We start from the raw sequence: 11,986 nt of genomic DNA on the forward strand, positions 1-11,986 counted from the left end.
AAGGCTGGGTGAGACAACCCTGTGGGAGGAAAGGGTCCCAAGAACAGGCCAGAGGGTCAGAGACCCTCCTCACTTTCACTGTTAGGAGTCCCACAAGAAAACCAAGTTACAAAACCATAATTTATATGTAAAGGACCTAGCTCAGACCCTTGCAGGCTCTGTCTCTGAGCCCCTATGAGCCCTGCTTATTTGGTTCCGTGGCCCATGTTCTTGTCGTGTTCTTTACCCCTCTGGCTCCTACAATCCCTCCTCCCTTTCTTAGGCAGGAATTCCCGAGCTCTGCTTAATGTTTGGCTGTGAGTCTCTGCAATTGCTCCCATCAGCTTGTGGATGAAAATTCTCTGATGATGATTGGGTTAGGCACTGATCTATGAGTATGACTGAATATCATTAGTAATTATTTAATTAACTTCTTTTTTTTCCCAGTTGTGTTTGCTTCTATTCTAAGTCTCTGGGATATCCAACCTCCCATTGTATCCAGGCAGTGTCATGTTTGGACTCCCTCTCCTGGCATGGGGCTCAAGTTAGATCAGTTATTGCTTGGCCACTTGCACATGTTATGGACCACCATTTCCCCAGCACATGTTGCATGAAGATCAAATTGTAGGTCCATATGATGGTCCCTTAGAAAATTGGGAATCAGTATACCTCAAGACCTAGCTATTCCATTCTTGGGCATATATCCAAAGGACCCTCTACACTACTAGAAGGACTCTTGCTCAACTATGTTCATAGCAGCTTTATTCATAATATCCAGATACTGGAAACAGCCTAGATATCCTTCAACTGAAGAATGGATAAAGAAAATGTGATATATTTAAGAATGTGGTATGACCCAGCTGTTAGAAAAAAACAAAACAAAACAAAAAAACGACATCATGAAATATGTCAGGAAATGGATGGAACTAGAAAAAAATTATCCTGAGTGAGGTAATCCAGAAGGAGAAAGACAAACATGGTATGCACTCACTGATTAAGTGGATACTAGCTGTTAAGTAAAGGATAACCATGCTACAATCCACAGACCCAGAGTAACTAAGTAACAAGGAGGGCTCAAGGGGGATGTAGGGATCTCCCTGGGAAGAGGAAATAGAAAAGATTTTGTGGGTGGACTGGAAGTGTGTGGGCTTGGAAACAGAAAGCATCAGACATGGCTGGAAAGGACAGAAGGAGAGGGTACTCGGAGAGATGCCTGGAATTTGGGGGCATTGGGAAGCAATGTGGAAACTTATTGTAGTAGAAACTCCCCGGATTCTATGAGTGTGACCCTAGTGAAGACTCCTGTAATGGAGGATATGGAGCCTGAACTGATGATCATTTTCTGTAACCAGGCAATGCTTCCAGTGGTGGAACAGGGACAGAACCCTTTAATGACAGAGAGAAATGCTTTAAGGGAACACAGACACAGATTGAGCACATTTTTTTTTTCACTTTTGTATGATGGCATAAAGTGTAAGTAAAAGTTTTTAATAGAGGACACAGAAAAACTTTAGGGACAAAAATAAATTCAGAATAATTTAATAATGTCGGAGATAAAGGAGAATGATTGTGTCCCAAGGAACCAAAGTGTTCACGGGGATCTGTGAAAGTTAGAAATAGCCTTCCATACATGGACAGTTACTCGGGGAGACTGGGATAGGATGCTTTACACCTAGACATTTCTGGATCTTCTGATGCTCCCATCCGACTTCCAGGACACACCTCACAGTCAAACATATTCATAGATGTAAGGAAAATGTAGACATGAACCTCATAGTATCTCCAGGCCCTGGGGTGGGGGAGAAACTTCAACAGACTCCAACACACACCACACCATACCCCCCCCCCCACACACAGTCTCAGGCTAGAGGACCTAATGGTCAGATCCAGATATCCTCAAAAAATATATCACTCACTACTTGTGAAATACATAGCTGAGTTGGTGGACTGTCTCAGTATAATGATATTAAGAACTGATGGCTATTTCATAGGAACTATTGTTATACATTCTATACTGTGGGATCGACTCCTGCACAAAGGACCCCACTTAACAGAGATGGTCTCTGCTCCATGGTCCTGAAACCAGTCCCGGTTGCCCAGCGTGGCCACGTCTTTGACCCAGAAGAGGTCTTGACTCCAAAGAGTCCTTTGGCTGTGAAATGCATGGCTTACCAAAGTCTAAGAGTTGATCCGGTCAGGGAGAGGGGAGATAAAAAGAAGAGTGGCTTCCTGTGTGGCAGGAGAAGCAGCGGGGAAAGCACGAGTCTTCTCGCCCAAAGCACCAAGATGAAAGGTATTTGCTGATACCAACCCTCATCTTTCTCACCAACTGGACTCCTGGAGCTCCACCTGGGGCCTGGCCATGGATCTCTGCATCTGGTTCCCTCAGTCATTGAATGGGGTTTCTAGCATGACAATTAGGGTGTTTGGCCATCCTATCACCAGAGTAGGTCAGTTCGGGCTGTCTCTTGACCATTACCAGTAGTCTATTGTGGGGGTATCTTTGTGGATTTCTGTGGGCCTCTCTAGCACTTTGCTTCTTCCTATTTTCATGTGGTCTTCATTTATCATGGCCTTTTATTCCTTGTTCTCCTTCTCTGTTCTTGATCCAGCTGGGATTTCCCACTCCCCTAAGCTCTCTTTCCCTTGACCCTTGCCCTTCATTGCTCCCACTCACATCCATGTTGTTCATGTAGATCTCATCCATTTCTCTGTCATTCGGCGATCCCTATGTCTTTCTTGGGGTCCTGTTTTCTAGGTAGCCTCCCTGGAGTTGTGAGTAGCAGTCTAGTCATCTTTGTTTTACATCTAGTATACTCCTATGAGTGAGTACATACCATGTTTGTCTTTCTGAGTCTGGGTTACCTCACTCAGGATGATAGCACAGGGACAAATAGCCAAATGAATGGAAACACATGAACTATGAACCAATAGCTTAGGAGCCCCCAACTGGATCAGGCCCTCTGGATAAGTGAGACAGTTGATTAGCTTGATCTGTTTGGGAGGCATCCAGGCAGTGGGACCGGGTCCTGTACTCAGTGCATGAGTTGGCTGTTTGAAACCTGGGGCTTATACAGGGATACTTGGCTCAGCCTGGGAGGAGGGGACTGGACCTCCCTGGACTGACTCTACAAGGTTGAACTCAATCCTCAGGGGAGTCTTTGCCCTGGAGGAGATGGAAATGGGGAGTGGGCTGGGAGGAAAGTGGGGGTGGGGGAAAGGGAATCCATGGCTGATATGTAAAATTAAATTAAATTATAAAATAAAATAAAAAAGAAAGGTATTTATATCCCGTTAAAAGGTTTCTCTGTCGACGCAGTAAGCCAGATCAAGCTGAATTCATAGTAAATTATTGGTCAAAGAACACACAGTGACCTTTCCAGGCCAGAGAGGTAAGGCATGGGAAGGGAGCAGGAAAAATGACATGGCCACACTGAAGGAGGGGTCCCCAATACCCTGCAGGCACTGGGTGGGGTGATGATGAAACCTACACAAGCTGGGCCCATGTCCCACCATGGTAGGCAGGGTCCTGAGCAGCTTGCAGCCTTAGGGGAGAAGCAGTAGCCATCACAGGAAATGCAGAACTGGGCCCTCTGGCGGTTCTCTAAGAGGGCGAGGTCTGGAGAGAGAACTGGAGCTGAGCCTGAGATTACAGCCAAACACCCTTCAGCAGCGAAGCCCACACATCATTCCTCACACAGGGCACTAGAGCTCTTTGTGCATGTTCTCAGATCTCTTTAGCTCCTGGATCTTCTGGGGCAGAGTCTTGGTCCAGAACTGCAGCCTTCTGGCCTTCAGGGCTCGGCCCACAGCAGGCTTGATGTTCAGCTGCAGGTACTGCTCATCATGGTCCAACATGGGCCAGTAGGGTAGACCCTCGCTGTTGGGGTTCCTGTGGATATGCCAGCCAGTGGGGAAGGGTGAGGTCACTCTGATCCAAAGTCTGACCCTCTGATTTGGGTCATGACAGTGGTATAGTTAGGCTGGTGTTTAAAGGGGCTGATGGGATGAGTGTCCAGATGTAGAGATACAAGTGTCACCCACTAGTTTCTGCTTCATGTGGGGGAAGACTACTTGACCTGTTTTATGTCTACATCTAAGAGGCAAAATCTAAAGAGCTGTCCACTATGGCTCATGATCCAGGTCACTGTGAGATGACCAGTAACTGATACCTACAAAGTGGATGTATAAATGTGCTATCTAGTAGAGAAGAGATTGTTATATGATGGAAGATCTGTGAATGCTAAAGAGACCACCACCCCAAAGGGAGACCTACAGGGACTCAAATATCTCTATAACCCATATAGAAAAGGTTGAGAGAGAGGTGTGTTCTCACCCATATCTTGCAAAGTTGGCCCAGTACTTCATCATCCTCCTGTTCAATAGCTCTTCCTCCTCAGTGAGGACAACTAGAGTGATGAGAAAAATAAATGTTGAAGTCCATGATGCCACACACAATTGCCAAATCATGCCTTATACTCACAGTCCCAGGTGCTGTCAGAACTGTAACTATCAGCTTTGTTACCTCCCTTCTTCACTATACAATACCCAACATCCATGCATGCCTCTAATTGAATTCGTGCCCCAGTGTGCTGTCATCTCCATCATAGGCTAGACTGGGACAGGCCCAGATTCTAATCTTGGTCTGATTTTTGGGATATGATATGGTACAAATTTGATTTCTATCATCTCCCAGAACCTGGTTTTCCTCAAATAGACTAAGAGCTCAGGAGTCCCTGAGGTATCATCTGAGACCTCCATCAGCTCAAGGAGAATAAGGAAGACTCACGTTTCATGCCAAAGAAGAAGGACCCAAAGACAAAAGGAACCTCATCAGCATGGTCAGCCTTCACGTGGGGTGGCCTGATACTCTTGAGGAAGCTGGATTGATGTTGGAATTCATAGAAGTAGACAGGGTTGTGGGAACCTGGAGGTGAGGATGATGAGTGACTTAGTGGCCCCTCACCTGGAGTTTTTCTGATATATATTTGGTGACAAGGTACCTTGATCTAAAGTTACCTGGAATCATAAATGTTAAAGAGGAGAGGAAGTTCCAAGCTGGAGCACTAGCTGTGGAAAAGCCCATGACAAAACAGTGCTCGTGGCCTTCCCAGCTGAGTGGTTATGTCAAGTCAATAGATTATCAGCAACTCATTTTCTGTTCTGTACCTAGATGTCACTCTCTTTAACTAGACATGAGACCTGTATTTTACACTGCTCCACAGTGCTTACCAGTGACCTACATCTCTGAGCTGCTCCCTTCATCTATGTTACAGAGGTACTCACGCTGAAAATGTGCTACTTGGAGTGCAGGGATCACAAACATGAAGTCTCCCATCATCTCTGTGTACTGTATTTGGAGGGTCTGGGCATCTTCAGTGTCCCCCATGTACTCTTCCATTAGCAGGTCAGCACACTCAGGAGGCAGCATCTACACCAAGGAGATAGGGAAGAATGAGGCTAGTAATGTTTTTGGTTAGGTAGGCAACAGTCTTTGGTATGGGAGAACAGGGCCTGTGATGAGATAGGGTGTAGATAAAAAGATTCATGGTCTGAGGTCACCACACACAGAATTACACATATATACTGACCTTCATTAATAGGGATGCTGTCTGAGGAGATATAAGGGACCTTTCTTTTTGGATAGGACCAGATGTATCTTACCATTTGTGCTGCTGTATTCTTCAGAACATCCTGCAGGTTCTCTCTGGTTATTTCCTTTATTGTTTGAGCAGAGCCCATGACCTGGAAGATAGAAATGTGGGATCTTATGGACTTGGATTAGAGATGTATTGAGTTCCCTGTACTTAACATATGAGTCTCCAGACTTCCAGAGGGTTGGAATTGAGTCTCACCATGGGAAGGATCCAACTATACTCATCATTGTTGACACCAATGATGCTGGGGACAGGGTGAAAATCCACAGAGGCCAACAACTCTCTGGGATGCCTGGGTAGGAATACCCCATCCACCACAGCAGGGATGATCTTGAAGACCTGAGAGGCAGTAAAAGTTAATGCTGAAGGTCAATAAAATACATATGCTGATCCAATGAGTTACTACCACCATTTTATCATGTCTTACTAGCCTCAGGGTGCTAAGCTCATTCTGGAAGAGAATCTAGACTTGGATTAGCCTATCTTGGTGTTCATATTGTACACAGAACTAAAGGACACAAAGTCTGACTAGATATTTTAAGACACACAATTCTACCTACCTTATTAATGACCAGAATCTCTGCTTCACTTTTGCCTCTCAGACAGTGCACCAGGGCCTCTGAGTCCTTGGCCTCACATCCAGACAGGTTGGCCACCGTCTATAAAGGGAACAAGTGGGGTGAAGAGTTCTTTCGACTCCGACTTGATGTTATTGGACTAACTACCACACTATAGTGTGTGTTGTGTGTGGTTTGGTATAAATATAAATTGTTACCTTTGTGAAAATACTCAAAGCAAGCAGTATACTTTCAACCTGCATACTTGAATTTTTTTTTTTTTTTGGCCTACATTAGTTCTGTTTACTCCACCCATCTTTCTGTGTTTTGTGTATAAGAGAAGGACTAAGTGTGCCAAAGTTTGTATGTGAATGTAAGAGGACATCTCCTTTTTTCACAGATGTTCCCTTATTTGAGACAGGCGGTCTTCTTTTATTACTGCTTCTATGCTAGCTGAAATGCTCTGTGAACATCCAGGGATTCCCATGTTTCTGCCTTCCACCTGACCACAGGAACATTGGAGTTACAGATATTACTATCTCCAGCCTTTTGTGGGTCTAGGGATTTGAACTTAGGTTCTCAGGCTTGCACTTCCAGCACGTTAAAAAACCCACAGGGCTACCTCCCAAAGCACACTCCTATTTATTTTCATCAGTAATGTAAGCTGCTAGGAGCAGTTTGCTGTCACCCAGTATGAAGTAGAGGTGAGTAGAGGCTAACCCCTGTGTTTCTCAAGTATTCCTGGAAAGAAATTGTTTCCCATCATCATTGTTTCCCCCACTGAACAGAAGACCAGAGTACCAGACCATGCAGGCTGAGGGGACAGACTAGGGTGCTGGGAGATGTCTTTCTGTACACTGTGAATATGTGTAGCTCTGATTGGTTGATAAATAAAACTGTTTGGCCAATGGCAAGGCAGAATAAGGTTAGGCAATACATAAAACTGAAGATGGAAAAAAGAAATGTGGAGTCAGAAGAGATGCCAGCCCACTGCCTAAGGAGCAACAAGATGAAAACAGTCCAGTAATGCCATAGCCATGGGACAACATACAAATTAATAGGAATTGGTTGAATTAAGTTGAAAGAGCTAGCTAATGTAAGCTGACCAATAGGCCATACAGTTTGTAAGTAATATAAGCCTCTGTGTGTTCACTTGGGACCAAGCAGCTTTAGGACTAGGAAGGACACAGAAAAACTTCCAACTACTTAGGCCTGTGAGGGTTAAGGGCACTTACAGTGTAGACCATCTCATGGGTGTCAGAGATAAGGCCAGGTAGCAGGACCACTCCACTCTCCATGATGGCTCTGTGGAAGAGTCCTTTGGACATGGGAGACACAACATGTGAAGACACACTTGCACCACCTGCTGACTCGCCAAAAATAGTGACCTGGTCAGGGTTGCCTCCAAAATGGGCGATATTCTGCTGGACCCAGCGTAGGGCGGCCACTTGGTCCAGGTAGCCCCAGTTGCCTCTGGCATGCTGGTCTCCAGTGCTGTGAAGTAGAGGGGCATGGATCAAAGGGCTGTCTAGGTTCTTCTCAGCTTCGTCTATTTAGCTCAGCCCTAGGCTCACCTGAAAAAGCCCAGAACACCTAGGCGATATTGGATATGGACCACCACGATATCCTCTGAGGCTGCCAATATGGATCCGTCAGTAATGGAAGCCATTCCTCCAACCAGAGCACCACCATGGATCCACACCATCACCTGGAGAAGTCAATAGAGATGCCAGGAAGCTCCTAGCTAACCAAAGCTCTGCAGGACTGTTTATTAGAGTATCAATCAACTTCTGTGCTTCTGTCTAACTACATAAATATGTAGAAATCCTCAGCACTTCAGGGCTTTAGTGATGGCTAGGGGCTTCTAGTTGCCCCATCAAGTTGTTTCTAGCACCCATCCCCACCATATATCTCAGTTTGAATTAGCGATTCTATGTATACAGTAGTGTTATCATTTCTCAGGCTCTTCATAGTGAAACAAAGAGGGGTATCTTCATGGATATTTCTCCAGATTAAAAATGGAAAGAATCATCAACTCTCATTGGCACAACAGATATCCTAAAGGAAGGAATGGGTGACCTCAATGTGGAGCCTTGAGTACCTAAGCAGTTCTGCTGGGCTCAGGTTGGAGAATGAGTCCTGGTTTTTTCAAATAGCTAGAGTCTTTGATCACTCAGTGATCCAGTGCTTTGTGTCCCTTACCCAGGTTTCATCTGCATAGTGTGGCTGAGAAGGCCTATTTTTTACCCAAAGAGGGCAAGGCTTTTCAACAGAGTCCATACTGCAATGGAGCTTTTGTTCCCCCCTTTTTGTTATCATCATGAAAAAAATACCCTGTCCCCAAGCTGACCATAACTTGACACTCACAGGCAGGTTAGAGCCCTCATGGGCATGAGCTGGAGTGTAGATGTTGAGATGCAGGCAGTCCTCAGACATAGAGATGGGAGGCAATGTTAGTTTCATATCCTTTAGGCCCTCTGCATTCATCATTTCAAGGCTTTGCAGACACCTGGTGGAAATAGCAGACAGATATTCCAAAACCAAATGTGAGTCTGGATTTTTTCTCAATCACCTTCAGCTGCTGCTCTTCATGATGCCCTGTTAACACATATTCCCTCTCTAAGGTCTCTTACAACCAAAGTAAAGTCCACAGGCTCCATAAAAGCAGAATGGAGCCAGAATTCCAGAAAGTCCTCCACTAGTCTAAGCCTTGGATGTTATCCTTTCTGAGTCTTGGATATAGAGACTTCCAGGCATCTCTATGGAATGACTGTCTGTATGTGGTGACATACAATGAATTGTATAAGAACAGAAAAGTGAACTAAGCATTAGCAGGCATGAAAGCATTTTATACTCTCTGTTCCAGGCTGTGGATGAGATGTGACCAGCTCCTGTAATTTTCCTTCACTGTGAATTCCCCCACACAATGAATTATAATCTGGAGCCTATAATAGTAGCTTCCTCCCCTAAGTTCCTTTTGCCAGTATTTTATTACATCAAAGACAACAAACTAAGATTGCAATATTGGAGTGTTGTATCCACAGGTACTGGAGGATTCAGTGAACATACTGCCTAAAGGGTGGTGAAAAATTCTTCATTCCCTGAATATAGAATCTCAGGGAACTTCTTTTTCCTACACCATCTCCAGAGGGAATTAGTTACATATCCTTGTTCCTTGGTCAGTGGCACTTGGCCTTGTAGGTCGTCACAGTGACTGTGAGTGTGGGGTTAGCAAGTATCCATATTGCTGCACTCCTCAGGATCTGAAGTCTATTCTACTAGATTCAGGAGGCACTCTCTGCTTAATAGGTCAAAACACATGCCTAGGGATCCCTCCCATTGTGGCAGAGAAACACTGGCTCAATTTGAATCTGTGAACAATTTTATCTTTGTTCCTGTCTATAGTACCTGCATCCAACTCCCTATGCCAAGCTCTGCCTAAGGAGATTGGCAAGATTGTTCTACTCAATTTTAGTACATGTATCAGAAAAATGCAAGGGGGCACCCCACAATGGGAGAAAACTGCTACAGAGCTGAGATGGAGGAAAGACTTCAGCATGGTTCAGAGCTCAGAGAAAATCTTCATCCCAGGGCCAGACATTTTTTGGGTCCGGAACTTACATGGCTGGATGTGAGGTTCCATCTCTCACACCACTCCATGGCTCAGGGGCTTCAGGGGAAGCAAAGCGCAGTTTTCCTACAGGTGGTTTGGCAAAGGGAATTCCCAGGAAGGTATGGACACCAATTTTGGTGTCCTTCACATGGACAAGGCTGCCTCGGACCTGGCCTGTGTGTGTGTTTCTGATGGGGCTGGCCTCTGATGAGTCCTGACCTGTTGGTGGAGAGATGCCATCAGGGTTAGTTTGGTGCAATCAGTTACCACAGATTGTGAGAGTTTCTATATCACAGTTACCAGGGCACACAGGAAAAAAAAACCCAGGACCCCCCAGTTCAGCTGTGAGGTTTGATTGATTATAGGAGCTTCCCTATCCTTCAGGGCCAGGAACCTTTCCTATTACCCCTTTGAAGGGTGTAAGAGCATGTCTCTGGCCAAAGAGGTCACACACTCTGAGCCATTTGGCGGCATGAATTTATGATTATTGTCATTCTTATCCAAATGTCAGTAGAAGTTACAGTCATAGCCATATACTATGGAGGAAAAATATCTTCTGATCACTTTCCTTAGACTTGTCTAGCACTCTCCAGAGCTCCTTACACTGAACTGTCTTCTCAGTCTGGAGTGATCTTAGACATCTCTGATGGTCTGAGTGGGCCCACAAAAATCAGTGGACTTTGGTTAGGAGATTGGGAGGCACCTGTTTCCCACACATCCATCACCCCAACCTCACCTGTGTTCCCTGGGCCATCCCTCCCATAAGCTCAGGCTCTGACATGCAGCATTTGGCAGCTCTGACTCTAGTCATTCCCCATTGCCAGTTTAGTGAGCCTCACCCTGCACATGGAGGAGGAGAAGCAGGAGTCCAAAGACCACAGCATTCAGCCAGCTATGAAGTTGATTCAGTGGCATGACAGCTCTCATCCCGAGTCTGTGCTGCTACACAGGACTCCAATATTTCAAAAACAGGAAGCAGAATCTGTGGGCCTTGCCCAGGCAGGAATTTAAATCAAAAGGATGTAGGCAGGAACTTGGTGTGGTGGGGCAAAGTCCCATTGTTGAAAAAACTGATTAGTCAGAAGTGACAGGTGTCAATGGTAGGGAGTTACTGCAACGTCACCTCTTATATTTCCTTTTCCTCTGACCTCCTGGAAAGGCACAGCATGGATTCTGAAGCTCTTCTGGGATACTAGGAACCCTGTCCTCACTCCTGGGCAGAAATCTGTAACAGGAGAAGCTAGAGGGCTTCTGTGAGTTAGTATTCACTCAAGATGTCACAGGAGAGACAGGCAAGTAAAGGAGTTCTGAGTGTGACCTTCATCCTCAAGACTCCTCTGAACTGGAGCCTGCTCCAGGGTCCCTAGTACCTACAATGACCTTAGAGTTAGACACCTCCATGTTAGGTCACAGTTGTTTGATCAAAACACAGTGCAATTCTGTTCTTTTAAAGTCCACAGGCCCTGTTTACTCCATCCTCATGATGTGTCTCCTCTAGTGGACAACTTTTGTCAAGATCAGCTTCACAGCCATTTATCTATTCAACAAATGTTTCAATGTTTGAGTTTATTTATTTACTGTGTTCATGTTTCTTTCTTTCTTTCTATTTATTTATTTTGCATGAAAAATTTATTTTCTTTTTTTTATGAAGGATTTTTTATTCATTTTTACACACCAACCACAGATGCCCCTCTCCTTCCTCCTGCCCCTCCAGGATTCCCCCTGCCCGACCCACCCCCTATTCTCTCCTCCAACAAGATGAGGTCTCCCATGGGCAGGTACAGAGCCTGGTACATTCAGTTGAATCAAGCCAAGACCCTCCCCCTGCATCAAGGCTGTGCAAGGCATCTCACCATAGGTAGTGGGCTTTAAAAAGCCAGCTCATGCACCAGGGATGGATCCCAATCTCACTGCCAGGGGCTCCTCAAGCAGATCAAGCTACACAACTGTCTCACTTAAGAATAGGGTCTAGTCCAGTCCCATGGAGGCTCCAGAGCTGTTGGTCTAATGTTGATGAGTTCTCACCAGTTTGGTTTGGTTGTCTCTGTAGGTTTCCCCATCATGATCTTGATGCCCCTTGCTCATAGATTCCTTCTTCTCTCTCTCTTTGACTGGACTCTCAGAGCTTGGTGTGGTGCCTGGCTATGGATCTCTGCATCAGCTTCCATCAATTATTGGAT

The 11,986-nt window shown here is 45.3% G+C and overlaps 1 protein-coding gene across 1 annotated transcript; it reads right to left on the minus strand.

Annotated features, from left to right (window-relative positions):
- Positions 1-3,307: 3,307 nt before the first annotated feature.
- On the minus strand, positions 3,308-10,768 carry LOC114689099 (acylcarnitine hydrolase-like). The gene is made up of 12 exons (XM_028863521.2): positions 10,646-10,768; positions 9,815-10,025; positions 8,561-8,702; positions 7,768-7,901; positions 7,429-7,687; positions 6,197-6,295; positions 5,835-5,975; positions 5,644-5,724; positions 5,266-5,410; positions 4,769-4,906; positions 4,316-4,388; positions 3,308-3,871 (listed from the first exon to the last, which is right to left on the minus strand). Exons 1-12 carry the CDS (start codon positions 10,731-10,733, stop codon positions 3,685-3,687), a joined length of 1,698 nt encoding a protein of 565 aa, XP_028719354.1. The 5' UTR covers positions 10,734-10,768; the 3' UTR covers positions 3,308-3,684.
- Positions 10,769-11,986: the final 1,218 nt, after the last annotated feature.

Source organism: Peromyscus leucopus, chromosome 5, assembly GCF_004664715.2.
Source record: "Peromyscus leucopus breed LL Stock chromosome 5, UCI_PerLeu_2.1, whole genome shotgun sequence".
NCBI lineage: Eukaryota > Metazoa > Chordata > Mammalia > Rodentia > Cricetidae > Peromyscus > Peromyscus leucopus.

Bases quoted from the DNA above. Each gene is read 5' to 3' on its own strand.
- LOC114689099 (XM_028863521.2), bottom strand. From the start codon at position 10,733: ATGAGAGCTGTCATGCCACTGAATCAACTTCATAGCTGGCTGAATGCT. The intron at 5,725-5,834 runs GTGAGACTCAAT...TCTATCTTCCAG, and splicing joins ATAGTTGGATCCTTCCCATG to GTCATGGGCTCTGCTCAAAC. The intron at 4,389-4,768 runs GTGAGTCTTCCT...TCATCACTCTAG, and splicing joins CTTCTTCTTTGGCATGAAAC to TTGTCCTCACTGAGGAGGAA.